Below are 22,072 nucleotides of genomic sequence, written 5' to 3' on the forward strand. Positions count from 1 at the left end.
GCCAACGTTCCTGGGCCGTTGCATCACCCTGCTGACCGTCTGACAGCCGCTTCCTGAACCATGAAAGAAAAACCAGATTAGGATATTTTCAGTCCCAAACGTAGACAAATTTATTTGGTTTGCAGAGTTTTATGGCCTTTAATAGCACAAAGTGAGATCAGGGAGGGTTTATAGAAGATCTGGAAGACTAATTCAGGACTTCCTCTGAGTTTTTACAACAGATTATCCAAGATTATGAGGCCTAATAAAGGCATTGTTAAAACATGGTTTTTGAATGACTACATTTGAAATGATTTCACATCATTCATCCTTCATCTGTCCAGTTGATTAAAATAGTCACAGAAATCACGTCCTGATGTTGGCCTTCTGATTACATCTTCACGTCCACAGTGATGGATTAACTTTACTGAATGAAAGAAAGAACTGCAGGTGTTTTCTCTTCTGTGTGGAACTGAATGGGAGTGAATGAGAGATTTTAGCTAAACCGACGTAAAAAAGAGTCAGATATTTTTCTTAGGAAAGCAAACCGGAGCTAAAAGACTTTATTTCCTCCGTGACTCCTCAAGAAACTAAATTGACATAATTACACATAGGCAAGAAAAGAAAAACAAAATATTGTTAATGTACAATGACACCTGTTTTACAATAGTTGAACTCAAATACTGATCAAAAATAAAAAGTAAAGTAACAAAAAAAGTAAATAGCTAAACAAGTAAGCAAACTATATGCTCAAAAAGTACTTAAATGTATCCATTATCATTTTAGAAATAAATAAATTTTATAAGAGTTAACCACAAGATTGGTTTAAGCCCTTGAAAACTATTTCTCTGTGACATTAGGTATTTAAACAGGCAACAATTAAAGTTAAAGTAAAGAAAAAACATCCTTAGTTCAGTCAGACAGCTCACATGGATTAGATTGTTATTTAAATGTAGAATATGTATAGCATTGGTGTTTGGCGTCTGACCTTGTTGCTCCCCACAAGGAAACACTGATGTTGGAGGGATGCTGACTGTATGATAAATACAGTATGTTACAGTGAGAGGAGCAGCAGCTCGAGTCGGGCTGCCTGAACTATCTCGCAGCTGTCGCTTCATTTATTATTATTATTATTATTATTATCTGTTGGTGTGATTTGATCAGATTTGATTGGCCAAACATCTCTCACTGTCCATTTGGAATCCGATAACTCCTGATTGGTGAATGGAAGAGCTTGACGTCACGTTTTTCCACCTGAGCCCCGCCCACTTCAAACCAGTGAGAAAAACAAAGTCAAAACAAAGACACAGAAACCTTTCCTGTGTGATAAAACTGCTCTAATTCTACCAGAAAGGATCTTTAACGTTTTCATGTTGTTAGTATCGAACAGTGTTGTTCATCTGTTTGTAATTGAGATTTACAGCTGATGCTACATGAACTGCTGAACATCAGTCACTAACTTTTAACAGCCTGTATGAACAAGAAGAATGATTACAGCCTGTAAAAACAGGTTCAATGTGCACATGAGCATGTAAGTTTTGTTTTAAGTCAGACTTGAAAGTAAAAGTATGTAAGATAAGACTTTATTGATCCACAGAAGGGAATTTGCATGTTGCAGCAGTGCAGGAAAAAATGAAACAGATAAAAACCAGGAGTAATAAATGCAAACAAAATGAGGAGTTAAGTGAATGTAATTCAATCTATGCAAATTATAAATATTACAATACTAAGGCTATATACATGACCTGACTTGTGGATTGTAAAAATAAAAAAAGATGTGCATAATATGTGCAAAAGTAAAGGTTCTGGTAGGTGTAGCTATAGTTATATATGTACATGTTATATATGTGAAGCAGGGAATGCAAAATTTAAATAAAATATACAGTAATGATATCTACACAGGCCGGCTATATTTCTATGTATTCTGTGTATGTAGTCTGTGTGAAAGAGTCAGTTTGTGTGCAATGGTCGAGTCCAGAGCTCTGGAGGATGAAGGAGTGTGTGTGGTGGGATGGGGATGGTCGTAGGCCTTCACAGCTGTTTCATCCTGTTGTCACAGCTCTTGTTGTACAGTCTGATGTGAACCTATCATCCTTTAACACTGTAGACTGTAGATGTGAGGCGGAAGGATACATAATATAGACCTGGGATGGTGGCGCCCTCGTGCGGAGGCACTCCACAGTCGCACACTTACGTTTTTTACTATTTCCCCGACAGTTCCTTGAATGCAGCACATTGTACTTCCCCTTTAAGTGCAGATGAAAGGCTGTTGTGTAATTTGGGGTGAAAGAGGAGGAGGAGGAGCGGACTGAATGGAGGGCAACCGGCATTGACAGATCCAAGAGGACTCAGACAGGTAGGGTTCTTCTCCTGTACAGGTGACTATAAACAGGTCATAGTGAACATTAATTCATGTATCTTTACTGTAGCAGCTGACTGTGATCTTCAGTCAGTATGTTTATGTAACCAACAGTCTCTGTTATGATCATGTTTGCTGCATAATCCCTACAACATGTTAAAAGGTCTCCTACAATGTTTACCCGGATAGACGCGGCTGAAATTTAATATTCTTATCTGCTGGTTAACAGAGATGCTTCAAACATATGTTCTGCCGTTAGACTTGTCAGTTTAGATGAAAAAATATGTCTCAATTTCGCAATTTACGGGAAACCAGCAAAGACTCTGTTAAGAAAGGTAGTTCCGTTTTCCGGTTCTTAAACGTGAACTACGCTTTTATACACCTCCAAGGTTGCTGCCGAAGACTCTACAGTTTGATTTTGACACCATTAGTTATGTAACTTTATGTAAATTAACCACAATCTTTATTTTTTAAACAACCGCAACTAAAGGTCCACTCACTTTCTGTAACTATCAGTCAGCTCACACGGTCTTCTTCAGTGGTTGTAATTTGCTCAATTGGTTGTGTTAACATGCCAGTTCAGAGGAACCTGCTATAAATTAATTCACATCACTTTTTAGGGCTTCTAATCTGTGTTGGTTTAAAGCATTAAAGTTCACTCTTGAAATAGAAACTTAAATTTTTCCAGATTATTGGCTACATGTAGCGTATATAGATATATGTTCATGTCATTATCATATTATTGAATTGTACAGGCTAGTTTGCATTAAATAGCATACACACAATACATTAAGACTGTATGTTATTGATAACATAAATGATGTATAGAGCTGCAACGATAAGTGAATTAATTGATTAGTTGCCAACTATTAAATTAATCAATTAATCCTTTGGAGTTATTAAAAAAATAAGTCAAAATTCTCTCATTTCAGCTTCTCAAATGTGAATATTCTGTGGTTTCTTTAGTCTCCTATGATAATAATCTGAATATGTTTGGGTTACTGAGACAAAACAAGACATTTAGAGGTGTCTTTGGGAAACAGTGATCACAATTTTCACAGTTTTCTGATATTGAATTGACCAAACGACAAATCTAATAATCGGAAAAATAATTGACCGATTAATCGATAATGAAAATAATTGTTAGTTTCAGCAGTAATCATGTAGTAAAATGAAACATAATATGCTACCAGAATGATTTTTTTCCCCATGAAGTCAGTTTTTTTTTCAGATTTTCATGAAGTTAGTTTGCATATTGTGTGTATAAAGCATACCATGATTTTACTAAAACATTATTTGATCAATTTGTGACGTAATATTTCTAAAAACAGACTACTATTTGTCACTATATGTTAGATATGCACAAACATTATGATGACTATAGCTGAAACCTAGCCTACTTAAAGGGGAAGTCCAGTGACTTATTATAACATTTCCATAATGTTGGGGGACAGATTAAAAATATACCCTGACTTTAATTCCCTTTTACTACATTATTTGGTCAGGCTCCAAAAACACTGAGTCACACATTTCTTATTACAGCTTTTCATGAGACCCTTCCTGCCTGATAAACATCTTTGAAACCACACACCCCTGGTTTGTAACACATGATTTCTGTTAAAACGTTCAATTCTCAAGCACACTGTGAACAATCCTGATGACATCATGAAAATTTGACCTACAGGACATTAAAGGGGAAGTATCATGCACATTTCCAGTATTTATATTCGGGGCTCTACTGGAATATCTTTGCATGATTTACAGTTAAAAACTCCTTATTTATCTTATATAGGCTCTTTATGGCCGTTTTAGCTCCTGTTCTCTTTAAGGCCCTCCTCCCGAGGAGCCCACTCTGTTCTGATTGGCCAGTTCTTGGAAGCTGCGTAACGGCCAACTTCTCACCGTTCAGGAAGCTACGTCAACAACCCATGAAACAAACTATAGTTGTAGGATTTCACTACTTTTTCTTGTTATTTACTCAAAATGTCAGCTTCTCAAATACATCCGTACATGTTCAAGCCGAATTCTGATGCTTGACTTATGGGGAACATTTCTACATCATTTAGCATAGATATCCAACATCATCACCTGTATAAATAACAAAACAGGTATATAAAAATAACAAAAAGCAGAATATGGCCCCTTTAAAATCACTTCTGGAATATATGCTTGGATTTACCTGCTTAGTGCTAAGTGCTAAGCTAGGCTAATCAGCATCACTGTACTGAACACACTGATATAAATTTGTTTTTCATCTTCTCATCTGACTCAGCAAACAAACAAATTTCCCCAAAACATCTAAGTATATCTTTAATGGCTCATCTTGAACCATGCATGCTAATTCATTAAAACACTGGTTAATGCTCAGAGAAGATCTCAGACTCAGAAATTATAATCACTGACTGTTTTTAGGATGTAATCAGTACTTCACGGCTCTGATGCTAGTAGCTGCAGGGCTGATGGGACACAGAGTCAGCATTCACAATTCACAAACTGAGCTTAGAGCAAATGACGATGTTTGTTTGTGCGGTTTTATTTTTGAAGGAGTGTGCAGCGATGGAGCAGGGTGTGGCTAAACCGATGATGCTGGCAGGAAGTATCCTGGTGGTCCCTGTCCTTGCCTTCATCACCTCCTTCCTGTTCTGGCCTGGAGTGCTTCTTAAAGCCTACAACTGGTAAAAACACAAACACACTCGTACAAAAACATCAGAGTGGTTAGTATTTTGTGTGTCTAGTGTAGCTCAGCGAGACTGCTGGTGGTTTTCAGTCAGGTTGTGTTTATTTTGTCCTTCAAAAGAGTTCATATGAACTGTTATGAAAATGTTCTGACTTTGTAACTTGTAACACACATTGAGGCTTTTCAAAATAACCTCTGTCTACTCATTACTTGTTTCTAAGACCCCCTACTCATGATGAGCAGTTTGAGCTGTGTGAACCTTGATGCGGCACAGTGCAGTGCAGAGGCAGAGTGTAGCGAACATAGATATAGAAACATCTGTGGTAGCGAAGGTTTACGTCATCAACATTAACCAGGTAGCAGGAAATCACCTGTTTGGACTGTCTTCTCCATGCAGCGGATGAGACAGTCCTGTGGTCTCTCTCAGAAAAGCTTCAGGAAGTGACTGTTTGCTGTTTTTTTAGCAGAGACGGGCTGGTTAACCAGACATACATTTGTCAAACCAACCAGTTAGTCCTCATCCTTAAAGTCTTTTCTCTTGTAAAACCGAATAGTACTGTTTCAAAACTCATAAATCTTACTTTTGTGACACTTGTTCAAGTAAGTTTTTGAGTGTGAAGTCGTCTTTTCCTCATTTTATTATGACATGCTGTAATGGGCTTATTGCTGGTCCTTGAGGCCGGAGGATGGAAAACGCCCACTAGTACTTTTAGTACTTGATTTTTCTCTCCAGCAGCCAGCAGGGCAATAATTTGTCGATTTTACACTTGAAAACAAACTTGAACAATCAACACAAAGGTGAGATTTATGCTTTATCAGAAGTGTTTTCTGAATTAGACATTTAGTTACATCTGTGAGGAGGTGCACGTCAGTTATAGTTGACTCTGAAGCTACATCATATCCCTTTAGTGCATAACTATAATGCCAAGATTAACTATCCATCAGTTGTTCACCACTGTCGTGGTTGCAGCAGACTAAGTAAAGTAGCCCAGATGACCACGTCATCCAGGACATTCCCGAGATAAGATGGGAAGCACCAGATGAAGCTAAGTGAGCTGTAAACCATCAGGACAAAAGTCTTTTAAGTGCAATCAACATTTTAAACTAAAAAACTGAGCCATAAATCATGCTCCACAGTATTTTATGGTGTGTTTTAATGTTTTGTGTTTTGTTTTAAGTATTTGTATTCTTTACTAGTGTACTGTAGTGTACTTTATACTCATTTTAGTGGTTTCACGTTACCACATTTGTTCTAGAGTATATGTTACATGTTCTTATGCTGCTTTTATGTTTTGGTGAGCTACAGACAATCTTCCACTCTGGTGGGTAATAAAGTTGTATTCTATTCACTCTATTCTAGATATTGTCCCTATAGTGTGAACAGGGTCTGTCTAGTTTCCAGTGTCCACCCAGTTGGACAGTTCTGGGATCTCTGAAACACAGAAAATAAACTTCTCCTCCATCACAGTCAGGTTATATCATGGACAACGGTCATCTAATTGGTTGCACATAGAAAGGTCACCGACAAACAAGGTCAAAGTTGAAACTAATTGAAGGTCTAAAATCCAAGCAGCACACAACACAACCTGACATAGCACAAGGTTCACTGTCTTCTCTCTCTAGCAAAACAATGGCTCATGTTGGTGCAGAACGATTCTGCTGCTGTTCGTGTGTAGAGAACTTAATCATGATGTTGAAATGCAGAAAAGATAAAATCATTCACCCTGTTACAGCAGAACTAGGCGTCCTCAATCTTTGTGGTCAGCAGCATCCTCACACTTAAAACCATGTTAATACTGCGGTTATTTTACTCAACTTCCTTTGTTGAACAAACAACCATTTGAAAGCCTGTTTGAAAGTAGTTTATGACTCAAAAAATCTGTAAAGGGGCGCCGTAGCTGTAATTATTATAGTGTAAACGCTGGAGTCAGTTCATCTAACTCTCTGGTCCAGAGTAACAAACATCAACAATTACTGACCAGATTTTCTTTAAAATTACTGAACACATTCTCTCTCTAGAGGATAAACTCTTTAATGTCTTTCCTCTAGCGCCACCTTAAGACAAACCAAAGCTACATTGTCCCCTGTGGGCAGCAGAGTGACAGATGTCCTGCAGAGGTTTTTGGTAATCTGCCTGTAAAGTACAGTAAAGTTGTGTTTCCACAATATATATATATATATATATTTTAAACATATTTAAAATTTGTATTTAAAATTTGTGACAGAATGCTGTGTCGGGTCTGCTGTGAATTACAGGCTGTTGCTTTGCTGTATTGTTACTTGTCTCAAACATACACTTTTATTGTGAACAAGCAGAAGCAGGAATGTGACCCTCTGGACTTTGGCAGATCACAGTCGCTATTTCACACACTTACACAGACAAACATGACTTCTGAATGGTTTTTGCCCCCAAATAATGGCAATTTTGGTTCGTCAATCCATTTAACACTTGTGTCACACAGCGTCTCAACAACTACTGACTAGATTTTAATGAAATTCAAATGACCCCCTGACCTTTCCTCTAGCTCCACCCTCAGGACAATCTTTTAAGCCACATTTAAAGCCTCATTTATGTAATGTCTTGTAAAAAAAAAACAACTAAAGTGTAGAACGTCAAGTGAAGCAGAATTTAACTAAAAGAGAAAGATCTCAGTTATGTTCAGGTGCACTGATTGTTGATTATGTGACATCTGGTAGGGCTGCATGAATAGATAAATCAATACTATGTCTATGTTCAATACTTGACACAAGGGATTAACAAGAGTTACACTTTTGAGGAGGTGCATGCAGCTATGGCTCTATAACCTCTTCAATCTAGCTGTGTACACTTTGGAGTGTGATGAACACTACATCCTCTGGGCTGCTTGCAGGACTTCAGCCATGCAGGGCAATGACCACCAGCAGGTCAAAGTTTTCATTTATTCTGTGAAATATCTCAACATCTACGGGATGAATTGGCACAGAATGTGGTACAAACATTCATGGTTCCCAGAGGATGAAGCCTAATAACTTTGATGATCTCCTGACCTCTAGCGCCACCATGAGGTTGACATTTTTATTGGATGGATTGTCATTAAATTTTGTACACACGTTCATGTCGTCCTCGGGATGAATTGTAATCACCTTTTCAATTCTCTGACTTTTTGTACAGCGCCACCATGAGGTCAAATTTGAATTGTGTCCAATAGTTTTTTTTATGACCAAATACCTGCAATACTAATGACATTCCCATCAGTCTCAGCTGCACTTTTGTGGTTTTGTGCTAATTAGCAAATATTAGCATGATAACACGCTGGTGATGGTGGTAAACATTATCCGCTAAACCTCAGTGTCTCAGAGCTGCTAGCATGGCTGTAGACTCTTAGTCTCGTTAGAATTATAATTCTTGAACACATAATGCTATTACAAACAAATTCAGATGAAAAATACACATAAAACCTTCTTGTGATCCCGCTCTAATCCTCCAGGTACTGGCGTCGCAGGCTGGGGCTGGTGGTCCGCTACTCTCACAGTGGAAATTACCGCTTCTGTTATTCCAGCCGCGGGACACCAGGGGGCGCCACACCATCAATTCTGCTTCTTCACGGTTTCTCTGCCACTAAGGACATGTGGCTGCCTGTTGTCAAGGTAACACCCACATATATATATATATACACACACACAGGTACAGACCATAGATGTTTAAAGATGGACGACATGACAGTTCCCCAAAAAGTGAAGCCAAAACATCTTGATCGCCCCCTGGTGGCTGGCTGCAGTATAGGTCATAAATCCTCCATGTTGGCAGATTGGACATCAGCTAAACTGAAATATCAAAGTTCACATCAAATACATTTTTCCCAAAGAAGGTTTCTGTCATTTTAGGTCGTTCTTATCACACTGATGTTTGTCCAAGTGCCTGTTTTTCTGATAAGTTTGTTTGTTATTTTGTTGTTTTCCAAGACTTTTTGGAGGTGTTTTAACAGCACCAACAATTCACATTTTCCAGCCGCTCCTCTATTTCCTTTGTGCATTGCATTGTAGGAGGCAAAGCACATTGAGAAATAACATATTTTATAGTCTTCATACTGTCTGGTTTGAGTTACTTCACTGTCATTTTTTTGTTTTTGTCTTTTCCTACTTGTGTTTTGTTTTTGCTTTGTTTTATTTCTTCTACACAGATTGGTTTCACTGCTCTGTCTACTCTCTACTGTGTGCTTGAGGGTTTATATGTTCTGCATTTGGTTTATTGGGAAAATGAAGCTACTGAAGTTATTTCAGGATTTTGAAAATGCTTCAATAAAAATACATATGTCAAAGAAATGTGAACACGCTATTTGCTCAAAACCTGCTTATCCAGCCAGTCTGGATTGTGGACGTACCTTTCATTTTAATGAGTCTTGTGTCGTGTTTGTTTTGTACTCCAGTACCTCCCCAAGAACCAGCATTTGGTATGTGTGGACATGCCGGGACACGAGGGGACGAGTCGCACCGGCGCCAAGGACTACAGCATTCAGGGTCAGGTCGACCGAATCCACCAGGTCTGTATGAGTGAATCTAACACACTGAAACACACTACAGATTGAGGGACGACAACGCCTCCATGATTCTTAGACCAGGATCAGACGTCATGATATCAGTGCAGTAATGACCTTGATGGGAAAACTAGCGTGTATGAAATGTTTCGCCAGCTTGAACATTTCTGTCATTGACGTTTCTGATCATGAAATTAAATAACACCTCTCTCTCTGTCTCTCTGTGTAGTTTGTGCAGAGTATTGGTCTGGATAAAAGACCTTTCCACCTGGTCGGGACGTCGATGGGTGGGAACGTTGCGGGTGTTTATGCTGCCTGTTATCCTACTTACCTGTCCAGCGTCACCTTGATGTGTCCGGCAGGTAAAACTCAGCAGACAGTTGCTGCAGCACGTTACAGCGTCAGTCGTTCCCTCCAGGATTCAAACCTGAGATGATGTCATGATGCAGAATTACAGATGCTCCTCTCCTCCTCTCCTCTCCTCTCCTCCTCTTCCTGCTCCTCTTCCTCCTCCTCTTTCTCCTCCTCCTCCTCCTCTTCCTCGTCCTCTCTGTCCTCCAGGTCTGGTCTACCCCACAGATAGTGAGTTCATCAGTCATCTGAGGGAGTTGGAGAAGAATCCGCAGCAGGAGTCGATTCCTCTGATTCCCTCCACTCATCAGGAAATGGAGAACATGCTCAGACTCTGCTGCTACACCCCCCTTAACCTCCCCCGACAGGTACGAGACTGTCACCTGGTCTACCAACCAGATTAAGACACTTTACCAACCAGATTAAGACACTTTACCAACCAGATTAAGACACTTTACCATCCAGATTAAGACACTTTACCAACCAGATTAAGACACTTTACCAGCCAGATTAAGACACTTAACCAGCCAGACTAAGACACTTTACCATCCAGATTTAGACACTTTACCAGCCAGATTAAGACACTTTACCAGCCAGATTAAGACACTTTACCAACCAGATTAAGACACTTTACCAGCCAGATTAAGACACTTTACCATCCAGATTAAGACACTTTACTATCCAGATTTAGACACTTTACCAGCCAGAATAAAACATTTTACCAACCAGATTAAGACACTTTACCATCCAGATTAAGACACTTTACCATCCAGATTAAGACATTTTACCATCCAGACTAAGACACTTAACCAGCCAGAATAAAACATTTTACCAACCAGATTAAGACACTTTACCAGCCAGATTAAGACACTTTACCATCCAGATTAAGACACTTTACTATCCAGATTTAGACACTTTACCAGCCAGAATAAAACATTTTACCAACCAGATTAAGACACTTTACCATCCAGATTAAGACACTTTACCATCCAGATTAAGACACTTTACCAGCCAGAATAAAACACTTTACCATCCAGATTAAGACACTTTACCATCCAGACTAAGACACTTTACCATCCAGATTAAGACACTTTACCATCCAGACTAAAACACTTTACCATCCAGATTAAGACACTTTACCATCCAGATTAAGACATTTTACCATCCAGATTAAGACATTTTACCATCCAGACTAAGACACTTTACCATCCAGATTAAGACACTTTACTAGCCAGAATAAAACACTTTACCAGCCAGACTAAGACACTTTACCATCCAGATTAAGACACTTTACCATCCAGACTAAAACACTTTACCATCCAGACTAAAACACTTTACCATCCAGATTAAGACACTTTACCATCCAGATTAAGACACTTTACTAGCCAGAATAAAACACTTTACCATCCAGATTAAGACACTTTACCATCCAGATTAAGACATTTTACCATCCAGATTAAGACACTTTACCAACCAGATTAAGACACTTTACCAACCAGATTAAGACACTTTTAAAGCTTCACACATCTGTGCTCCTCCATAGTATCATAATATCAGTGCTGCTGCAGCATTTGAGGAATACCCATGAACACGTGTGTGTGTGTGTGTGTTTGTTTATTTGTCTTGTTAGCTCATGCGTGGTCTCCTTGACAACAGGATGCCCAACAACACTTTCTACAGAGAAGGTCGGTCCATCACTTCAGCTGCTTTTCTCCTCTATAATGTCCCTCTTAATATAATAAATAATAGAGCCAAACTACTGAAGTGATGTTACATTATTTTAATTAATAAACTAAATAAATAAATAAACTCTCAGATAGCATGTGGGGACTTTATTTACCTCTCCTGCATAAAATCAAGAGATCTTTATTTCTAGATTCCCTGAATACATTTTATAATAACTTAGTAAGAATATTTATTTTTCCTGTTCTGTTTTTATTGCAATTGATGCAAACTCAACACTTCCTCCATGTTTGTTTGTATTGATAAAGTCAGTATGAAGCTGCAGCGATTAGTTAATCTGCCAAAAATGACTTGTTTTTAATTGTCAGCTATTTTAATTGTTTGGTGTTAGTAGGACAAAAATAAGATGTTTGAAGATGTGTACTTGGACTCTGTGAAACTGCCATGAGCATTTTCTTTTCACATTTTTTAAACATCTCAAACTAATTACAAAAATCATCAGTAGATTGATAATGTAAGTAACTATTAGTTGCTGCCCTTATTCAGTATAATGTACATTAATTCATGTCGTATTCATCACTCTGCTGCCTCAGCTTTTCTTTTTAACACTGTTCTCATTCATGAATTAATTTTTCTACTGTGATGTTTTTTTTCTTATGGAAAATAATAATGTTTCTTTCTCCTGGTAGGCTTTTCAATCAAAACTTATACAAGTGTTGAGTTTCATAGACAGCTATAGAAAACAGCAAAGTAGGAGTGAATGGAATTATATATAATCTTTATTTAACCAGTTAAGAGTCTTATTGAGATTAAAAATCTCTTTTCCAAGAAAGACCTGGCCAAGAGAGCAGCATAAACATTGTTAAAACAATACAAACAGACAAATATAACTGTCACACATTACAAACGAATGAAGGCAATACAATTAATTATTTAGTAAAAGAAAACTGTGTTTCTTTCATTGTTTAAATAGCAGAATTTATGTGAAAATTTACAGTGTTGTTGTTTTAACTTATTTTGCAGTTATTTTTTTCTTTGCTTCAACAATTCTTGCATAAGCTTGCAATGTGCTTTATTGTATATGTGTGTGTGTGTGTGTGTGTGTGTGTGTGTGTGTGTGTGTGTGTGTGTGTGTGTGTGTGTGTGTGTGTGTGTGTGTGTGTGTGTGTGTGTGTGTGTTCAGTGTTCATGGAGATCGTCGGGGAGGAGTCTCGTCACTCGCTGCAGGAAAAGCTGCATTTGATCACATCGCCGCTGCAGGTCATCTGGGGGAAGGAAGACCAGGTAAATGAATCAATAAAAACTACATATATGTTGGAGTGAAAAGCTTCCCGCACATAGAATACATGTTCCGAAAAAAAAGAGAGATTTATTTATTGAGTACATCACGTCTTCATCAGGTAACACTCAACATACGATCAAGAATTTTACATATATAGACTTTACCTGAGCCTCCAGGTGCAGAGGGGGAGTGTTCAATCCTGCTTTCAGAATGTTATTTAAGTAAAATACATACGTTTTAGCAATAATGTGACCTTAAAGTATCAGCAGTAACATTACTCATCATGCAGACTGGTACTGGTCAGTATTATATGATTGTATTATTGGATCATTATTGTTGATGCATCAACATGCGAGCAGGACTTTAATTTTAACTATTTTATATTTTTTTTTGGTAGTTTGATCTATAATAATGTTGTATATTTTATATATTGATCGTATGTTGTGTCTGTAAAATTTTAATCTTAACGGTAACTGTTAACTGTTGCTGTGAAAAACATGTAGATGTAGATTTAAAAAAAAAAAAGAATATTTACCAATAAATGTTGTTGAGTAGAAGTATGAAGTAGTAGAAAATGTACAACTAACTCAAAATTGTATTTAAGTGCAGCAGAGCTTCAACGATTAATTGATTAATTGATTACTTTGACTATTTTGATAATTGATGAATCGTTGTAAGTCATTTTTTTTAAAGAAAAAATGCTAAAATTCTCGGCTTCCAGCTTCTTAAATATGAATATTTTCTGGTTTCTTTTGTCTTTTATGATAGTGAACTGAATATTTTTGGGTTGTTGAACGTTGGTCGAGACAAAACAAAACATTTTTGGTTGCATCTTGGACTTTGGGAAACATTATTCGACATTAAATCATATATTTTATATATAATATAATATAATATATATATAGAGAGAGATATTTTATAGACCATACGACTAATCGATTAATCAAGATAATATTTGATAGATTAATCGATATTGAAAAGAGCCTTAAAGTGCAGAACTTGTGTAGATGTACTTCGATACTTTCCATCACTGCCTGTGTGAGTCCCTGGTCGAACCCCTCTATCAATTCATCAACATGTACAACTATTTACAAACCAGACCTCAGAATTATCAATTACATATCAATCAATATGGTGCGATCAAATTATTCAGTCCTTCCAATCAACATCCACTGATTATATTGATGTAATAATATAATAAATCAGCTTAATCAGAACCAGCTGCTGACGACGTCTCTGCTCTCTCAGGTTCTGGATGTTTCGGGGGCTTCAGTGCTGCAGGCGGCGCTGCCAAACTGCCAGGTGGCCATCTTGGATGAATGCGGTCACTCGGTGGCGTTGGAGCGTCCCAGGAAAGCCGCCAAGCTCATCATGGACTTCCTGTCTGTGCAGGAAGTCAACAGCGACGTCACTAAGAAACTTTCCTAAAGAGTGATGATGATGTAATGTGATGATAATGACGACATTGATAGTGATGATGATAAAAGTGATGATGCTCTTTTATAGTTTAATTTAAGAGTTTTCTATGACAGCATGAAAATGCACATGAACGCACTAAAGGATGTCAAATATTCCTGAAGTTTTTACCAGTTTGATTCTTACACAGCACCCTGCAGGAGGCTTTAAATCTCCGTTTTAAATGTTAATGAAAACATTCCTCTGTGGGATTTTGCACATTTCTCCTTCAGAAACCTGTTTTATTGTCATGTCTCATGTAAAGACAGGTGTCTGGTTGTGTGTTTAGTCCTAAAAAAAAGCACACATTCAGGTTGAAATTCAGGATGAAGAATGTACTGTAGGTGAATGTGTTGTCTGATTTATGTGTGATCACTCTGTATGTTAGTTTACAAACTAAAAACTAAGTAAACAAATTAGGTGATTCAATCATTTTAGCACTTATGCAAAGAGTGTCTATGGACAACAGAAATAAATCTATTGAAAAATGTATTGATTTGAAAGTTTGCTGTTTTTGTTTTTGCATGTAATACACCAAAGGACCGCTGGATGGCGACACATCCTCAGCTAATTGATTAATGTCAAAGATTAGATAATTTTTTCGAGATGTATCACTCCACAGCAGGAAGTGGTCTGTCCTCTGCTGTGTAATTTTCAATAGTAAATGATGATTGATATGAAATCTTTTTAGGTTTGTAATTCCTCGTTTTCAAATACTGTGACTTTGGTGATGCATCATACAAGATGAGCAAGGAGCTGCCAACTTTGTTAAGTTTAAGCAACATAAATGCACCTTTTGAAACCAGTTAGAAAAAAACTGGGAAATGATGGAAGCCCATTTCAACCAGGATAAGAAAATTTAGGAAAAATCTTAGGCATGACTAAAATAAACTATACTGATGTTAAGTCAAAATTATGAGATAAGTCAAGATTTAGACTTCAGTCTAACTTCTGAGATTCTTAAATCCAAATCATGAGATAGTGGGTCAAAATACTGGAACACAAATCTGATCATTTTGACTTAGCATGAGTATTTTCATTTTACTTATTAAGAACTTTTTTTTTCTTTTCCTGGTGAAATTTGGGTTCCTAAGAGATATAACTTTGAAAATGTTTTACAAAGAAAGCATTGTCAAATGAGTTGCCATGTTATATTTTCGCTTCTGTTTGTTGTTTTTGTGACGTTTTATTGTTGCAACTTAGCTGTTGTCATTAATACGCTGAACACATGAGTAGCGTATTCTGATCCATTCCTTAAGTAAAAATACCAATACAGCGATGTAAAAATACTCCATTTAAGTCCGGCATGAAAAAATCCTACATATGTATTAGAAGCAAAATGTACTTCAAAGTATTGCAGTAAAAGTAGTAGTTTGGTCCCTCTGACTGATATATTATTATATATGACATCATTAGATTATTGATAATGAAGCATCAGCGTGTAAGCAGCATGTTACTGTTGTAGCTGCTGGAGGTGAAACTAGTTTGAACTACTTTATATACAATTAATTAGTTTAGTCCAGCGTAACTATATTTTGACAGAGTGATCCATCTCACTATTTTACACCTCTTTGACAAAGCTGACCGTGATCACTGCGCATGCGCAATTCTCAGGACAGACAGTTTACAGGGACGTTGAGTTATTCACAGCAGTGTGAACACGCTGTTATCGCCCCACGTTGATGTAGCTGGTGAGTAAAATGCTGGAAATCTTCCTCTTTTGTTGAATATTACAACAATAACAAGCAGCAGTTCATTCATCTGTTAGCTTGTTTAGTTGTCAGAGTGGCAGCGACGAGCTTCAGGTTAGCTAGTTCACTTAGCTACAGTTTGACCTCAGTGTTTGCTAGTTTTAGCTTTATGTTGTAACTTACAAACAGCAGGTCTGAAGTTTCTACCAGCAGACGTTTATTTATATATTTTACCAGCAGGTGTTTATATGCGTCGAGTCTGTAAATGAAATGCGTCATAGAGCAGGTTATCAGCTTTAGCCTGGTGGTTGGTCGCCTGTCATGCTAGTTAAGTTTTTGATTTATTTGCATGTTAAAACAAAGTTCGACTAAGCCACAATTTATTTATTTCTCATACAATATATTTTATACCACTGAGACTGAGAATTCAATGTTTATCCTGAAGTCTCACAGAGGTGCTTTTACTGAATTATTATTATTTATTATTATATTTGTCTGTATTGGTCCTGTGACCTTCATATTCCGAAATACTAAGGAGGCATGTTGCAAAAAGTTCCTCAGGAAAATGAAAAGTCCTGCAGGACTCATGTCAAGATCTCACCGTGAAGCAGTTTGCATTAACAGCTAGTTTGTATTTGTTTAATTTTGCCACTGATGGTATTTTGAATGCGTGTTAAAAGCTGTGTGTGGGATTGAGTCAAAATAAAATACCCTGTATGTGCTCATGGTGATGAAGGAACTTATCACCCAGTGCAGCAGAGGGGCTCATTGATGTGTTTTTAATAGTTTTTGGAGTTTTTTGGAGTTTTTGGAGCTCTGTGGCACAGAGGAAGAACATATAAGAGACTTTAACTAATAACACAGACAATACTTGTTAGTTGGATCAATTAATTGTTGGCCAATATATCAGATGATTGAAGCTTATTGCAGATATATCAGTATCTGCATATATGTCGACGAATTAGTAAGCAGAAATTCCAGTACAGTATGTTTACAAGTTGATATATGATAACAATATACAGTAGAAGACAACATGAGTCTGTAATGAACATCACTTTTTCTAATTCTTTTGTCTTGCACAGTTCATGAAATGTTTGTTGTTCAATGCATGAACCTCATAACAACGGACATTAATGTCATGATCAGCTTATCTAAAACATGTATCACACCCTTCCTGTCGTAGGATTATTGATGATATCAATGCCTGTATGTTTTTAAAATCATGTGTAACTGAGCTGATGTCTGTTTTACCTCCAGCGGTTTGTTTGTGACTCTGAAGTCAGCTTCTGCTTGTCATCTGAGCGAGTCTGATTCACTGATGCTTTAATATAATGAAACCCGTCGATCAGAAGGAAGAACCTGCTGTTTACCAACGGGTCGTGTTGAAGAACGCTTCACCGTACAACTACATGAAAGTCTGTCTGTAAGTCATTGTGACGTTTTGTTTTTAATGCTGTATTTACTTGTAAGAAGAAGTTGGTGATGTTTTTTATTGTCTTTAAAAGTTTTCATATTGATATTGTGGTTTTCATGTCTAAATAATTTAATATAAACTTTTAGCTATCCGTAATATCTGAATTACAAGTGTGTGTGTGTGTGTTTGCGTGTGTATAGTGTGCTGGAGGATGAATCTACCAGACTGACTGCAGTTGAACTGAAGCAGTTCATCATCACAGGCCTGAAGAGCCTGTATGGAGAGGTGAGATCAATAACGAGGCGGGGGGGGGGGGGGGGGGCAACTATTCTGATAATCGATTAATTGAATAATGAGTGAATACATTTTTACACTTCCTTCTTCTATTCTGCTTTTCTATGTCTTATGTGATACTAACCTGACTAGAGCTGCAACGATTAATCGATTGGTCGATTGACAGAAAATTAATCGGCAACTATTTTGATAATCAATTAATCTTTATAGCCATTATTACTGGAAATTTGCTGGTTCAGCTCCTCAAATGTGAAGATTTGATGCTTTTCTTTGTCATATATGATAATAAACTGAATGTTTTGGACAGTTGGTCAGACGAAACGAGACGTTTGAGAACATCACCTTTGACTGACATTTTATAGATAATCTAAAAATGAATCATTGGCAGATTAATCGATAATAAAAATGATGGTTTGTTGCAGCCCTAAACCTGACTGACTTTGGGTTTTGGATTGATCAAAGTTTTGACATCACCTTGGACATTAGGAAATTTTAATTGTCATTTTTCACTATTTTCTAACGTTTTACAGACAAAACAATTAATTGATTAATCAAAAAACTACTTGAAGCATTGAAGCAATGTTCTTTGTTTTTCATGCCTTTGTTTATGTGCCTCAGGTTGGAGCAGCGTTGCCCTTCGACCTGTTGAAATACAATGAAGACACCCTCACTGCTCTTTTACGTGTTTACAGCAAGTAAGTTTCAGAAAAATGTCTCACTTTTCTGGTTTAAAGGACCAGTCACAGGTAATTAATTGAAATAAACTAGATGTTTAATTTCTTTGTGTGTGTGTGTGTGTGTGTGTGTGTGTTTTCAGGGGTTTAGTGAAGCTGTGGAGCTCCCTGACTCTGCTGGGCTCCTACCAGAACCAGGCCTGTGCCTTCAGAGTGCTGCAGGTCAGCAGACTTTACTTTACTTTTGCTCATACAAAGGATTTGTTCTTTAGTGGCAAATACAAGTGAAATTAGTCTAATACACCAATTTTCTTGTATTCATAATTTTCTCTGAGGTACAAATTAAATTTAAAGTTCCAGACCTGTCGTATGACTCGTGTCCAGATAGTCTCCAGTTCTCCACAGAGGAAGAAAACAATAGTTGGAATCATGATGCCTCAGTCTGAATGAATTTGGGATTTAAATATGTTGCAGAAATTAACTAAAATTAAATAAAAATAACTAAGTTCATTCTGATAAAATCATTTCTGTGCTGCTCAGGTTGACGTTTTTCTCTGGTGTCGTCCTCAGGTGTCTCCGTTCCTGCTCGCGCTGACAGGAGACAGTCGAGAGCTGCAGCTGGATTGAAGAAGGAGCGTCGTCTTCGTCAGGATGAGTTTCATATGGAGTAAAATCTTTAATAAAGCTTGGCTGTGCTCCTCCTCCTTCGCCGCAGCAGCTCCTCTCTGCCGGCTGCTCCACGTCGGCCAGCATGCCTCCCTCACCAAAGCGTTCTCCTCCCGCGACGTGGAGCTGTTCGCCGAGCTGACAGGCGACACCAACCCCCTCCACCTGGACCCGACCTACGCCAGCACCACCTCCTTCGAGACGCCCATCGTCCACGGCGTCCTCATCAACGGCCTGATCTCGGCCGTGCTCGGCACCAAGATGCCCGGCCGCGGCTGCGTCTTCCTCTACCAGGAGATCCGCTTCCCGGCGCCGCTCTACATCGGCGAGGAGGTGCTGGCTGAAGCCGAGGTCCGTAAGATCAAGATGTCGTTCGCCATCATCGCCGTCACGTGCTCGGTCAAGGACAAGGTGGTGATGGAGGGGGAGGTGATGGTGATGATGCCCGAGGAGCAGCAGCAGCAGGGGAAGTGAGGAGGTGAAGATGGCGAAGGTCAGAGGTCAGCACCCTGACAATAGACTGGTCAGATGACGTGAGATCGTGCAGCTTTGCGTCTTGACTTCATTTGTTTGCAACAACTTTTGTACACGATGGAATTTTCTCCGCGTTGACTTCATGCTGTTATTTTTGTTGATTATTGATTATGTGCTTGAACTGCAACAACAACTTGTGTTTGTTGACCAGAGAGACGTGTCAGTCAGTTGATAATTTATAATTTAGCTTGTTTAATGTCTCTGATCTGCTCTTTATTTTGTTTAATGTTTGAAATCTTTTGTGTAGAATAAAAATTCTGAATGATTAACTTCTTTTAACAAACAATCTTTTGATTTATAAAATTGATTCACAGTTTGTCACAGTCTAAGTTCAGGAGTGTTTTTCAGTTCACTTCACTGTCAGTGCCTCAAATGTTGTCGTTTTACTTTCGTTTCACTCCACCTCGCTGTGGGATCACTCAGGTTTCTGTTTCACAATCATCAACTAGGATGTCCAAACATGTGCTGAAGAAAGATAAACTGTTGTTTACCAAGAAATAGTTCGAGCACGTAACACGTCTCTTATACTGCAGAACCTGAGTGAGAGGATGTACGTAGCGTTTCTCTCCAGGACTGAAATACACAAACTATACAGATAACACAGGTTATCTGGAATTTAGACTTAATTAAGTTTTATTTATTTTATGTGTAAGTTTTTCTTTTGTTTTACAGTTGAATCATTTTTATATTAAATTATAGTTATTGAATATTTTAAATTTAGTTTTTATTTTTGCTCTAGTGGATTATTCCAAGTACATTCTATTTAATCTTTTTACTTTAAATTAGTTTTCTTTTAATTTAGCTTGAAGGTTTGCTCTTGACCTTGAAAACAGCAGTTTGACAAAAAAACCCAACACAAAACAAACTCCAATTTAGTTAATTTTTCCAAAGCTTAATGTGCTGATGAAGGCCATGAGATGAAGGTTGAAAGTCTTCAAGAGCTTTTATTGTCACACGCACAGCAACACAGCAGATGTATAAAGGCAGAGAAATTTGGCTTATGCAAGTTCAAGTTCCAATTAGAGTATATAATAAAATGAGAGAGGAAGATAGGAGAGAGATGAATTAAGATATATACAAAATACATTATATACAACAATCAGGGGCTGACGGATACTGGATTTTTGGGGCTGATACTGATATTAGGGAGTAAAGAAATTCCAATGTTGATATATTGGTCGATAATCTTATATGTACAGAATATATACATTAACACACTTTTCTTGAAACGATCCCTCAAATGTGGTTATTAAACAAAGCTATGTAATGGAGGCATGATATTTTACAGTCTAACAATAAACTTTACTGTATAAAATGACATCCATGCACTGAAACAGAAACTTCACTGGGAATTTAATAATTATAAATTACTATAATAAAAACAACAACAAAAAAAGTATGTGTTAAAATTGAATTACGAAAAGGGACCAAATATACATAAAATGCTGTCTATATAACTTTAAAATATATATATTTTTAAAAATCAGTGCATATCAGACAACATATATGCTGATACCAATATAGCTGTGATAGACCAATATCGGCTGATAATATCAGCTGTCCGATATATCGGTCGGGCTCTAACAACGTATACAAATACACATTATATTGCATGTAGATGAGCAGGTGCGGTATTGCGCATAAGTGATAATAGATAAATAAATGTATTGCATTGCACATAAGTAGTAAAAATACATGAATTAGAAGATAAATTTATTTCTTTTTGTTGTTAAATTTTATTTTACCATGTATATTTTACCTAAATCCTTTACATTCTTCTAATATTGTGAGAAAACGTTGATCATCAGTTTACCCTCCCAACCAGCAGGAGGTGATGACGCACTCTTATGTAACGCGCTAACCTCCAATTATGACGACAAAGCAGCCTGTTGACGTCTGATCGGAGCAGCGTTTCCTGGTTACGGTGAAGCTAAGCTAACAGTCAGTCCGCTTCTCCCGGGCTATTGGTGTACCTCCTCCGCCGCTCAGAGGGGCTCCGCCTCGGTGTCTTTCCCGGCAGGTTTCGCTCCTCGGCAGACGGACGCTCGCATCAGACGCTCACCGTGAATCCTCCCCGGGATGTCCTTCCTGGAGAAGCCGACCCCCGGCAGGCTGCTGCTGGACGACACCGTCCCCCTGACGGCGGTGATCGAAGCCAGCCAGAACCTGCAGTCCCACACGGTGAGTGTTCACCGGAGATGGATGTCAGTTAACCGTTAACGTCATCCGTGAGTTAAACTGTGAAACCGGCGTCTGTGTTTGCCTGCAGGCAGACAGACTCCTGCTGCTGCTACCGGTGTGTTTAAAATAATAGCAAAAGTATTTTTAAAAGTGTAAGACGGTTGTTGTATCACCAGTTCCATTATCGGACACGGCTGTAGAAGCTTAATTTTATTTTCTTTCCTATAAGTTGTTACAATAACCACAAACACCATTTGACCATCAAAGTCTGTATAACTATAAAAACATCACTATCATCCCCGAGAGTGTCTTTTTAAC

General features: G+C 37.9%; 3 protein-coding genes across 5 annotated transcripts in view; all 3 read left to right on the plus strand.

The window, feature by feature from the left end:
* Positions 1-2,191: 2,191 nt before the first annotated feature.
* Positions 2,192-14,792, plus strand: abhd6a (abhydrolase domain containing 6, acylglycerol lipase a). Of its 2 annotated transcripts, none has more exons than XM_044350228.1 (9): positions 2,192-2,357; positions 4,883-5,013; positions 8,483-8,642; positions 9,422-9,535; positions 9,759-9,891; positions 10,091-10,248; positions 11,511-11,565; positions 12,747-12,847; positions 14,094-14,792. In XM_044350228.1, exons 2-9 carry the CDS (start codon positions 4,895-4,897, stop codon positions 14,271-14,273), a joined length of 1,020 nt encoding a protein of 339 aa, XP_044206163.1. In that variant the 5' UTR covers positions 2,192-2,357; positions 4,883-4,894; the 3' UTR covers positions 14,274-14,792. The 2 variants fall into 2 exon arrangements, with proteins under 2 accessions (XP_044206163.1, XP_044206162.1); XM_044350227.1 differs by having other exon boundaries at positions 2,193-2,335.
* A 1,090-nt stretch (positions 14,793-15,882) lies between these two features.
* rpp14 (ribonuclease P/MRP 14 subunit) lies at positions 15,883-19,842 on the plus strand. Of its 2 annotated transcripts, XM_044350102.1 has the most exons (6): positions 15,883-15,991; positions 17,249-17,414; positions 17,606-17,690; positions 18,318-18,394; positions 18,517-18,595; positions 18,944-19,168. In XM_044350102.1, exons 2-6 carry the CDS (start codon positions 17,323-17,325, stop codon positions 18,998-19,000), a joined length of 390 nt encoding a protein of 129 aa, XP_044206037.1. In that variant the 5' UTR covers positions 15,883-15,991; positions 17,249-17,322; the 3' UTR covers positions 19,001-19,168. The 2 variants fall into 2 exon arrangements, with proteins under 2 accessions (XP_044206037.1, XP_044206036.1); XM_044350101.1 differs by lacking the exon at positions 15,883-15,991 and having other exon boundaries at positions 17,299-17,414; positions 18,944-19,842.
* Positions 19,843-21,432: 1,590 nt separating this feature from the next.
* pxk (PX domain containing serine/threonine kinase) overlaps positions 21,433-22,072 on the plus strand; it is a 28,356-nt gene continuing 27,716 nt past the window's right edge. Inside the window, exon 1 of the mRNA XM_044348306.1 lies at positions 21,433-21,754. Coding sequence (XP_044204241.1) covers positions 21,653-21,754 — 102 coding nt within the window. The 5' untranslated portion in view covers positions 21,433-21,652. The remainder of the gene's footprint in view (positions 21,755-22,072) is intronic.

Source organism: Thunnus albacares, chromosome 4 (assembly GCF_914725855.1).
Source record: "Thunnus albacares chromosome 4, fThuAlb1.1, whole genome shotgun sequence".
Taxonomy (NCBI): domain Eukaryota; kingdom Metazoa; phylum Chordata; class Actinopteri; order Scombriformes; family Scombridae; genus Thunnus; species Thunnus albacares.

What these genes read in the sequence shown, in the direction of transcription:
- rpp14 (XM_044350101.1), top strand. Translation starts at nt 19,025, where the DNA reads ATGAGTTTCATATGGAGTAAAATCTTTAATAAAGCTTGGCTGTGCTCC.
- abhd6a (XM_044350228.1), top strand. Translation starts at nt 4,895, where the DNA reads ATGGAGCAGGGTGTGGCTAAACCGATGATGCTGGCAGGAAGTATCCTG. An exon ending in CACCTTGATGTGTCCGGCAG is followed by an intron (nt 9,892 to 10,090) that starts GTAAAACTCAGC and finishes TCTGTCCTCCAG; the next exon opens with GTCTGGTCTACCCCACAGAT. An exon ending in CAACACTTTCTACAGAGAAG is followed by an intron (nt 11,566 to 12,746) that starts GTCGGTCCATCA and finishes GTGTGTGTTCAG; the next exon opens with TGTTCATGGAGATCGTCGGG.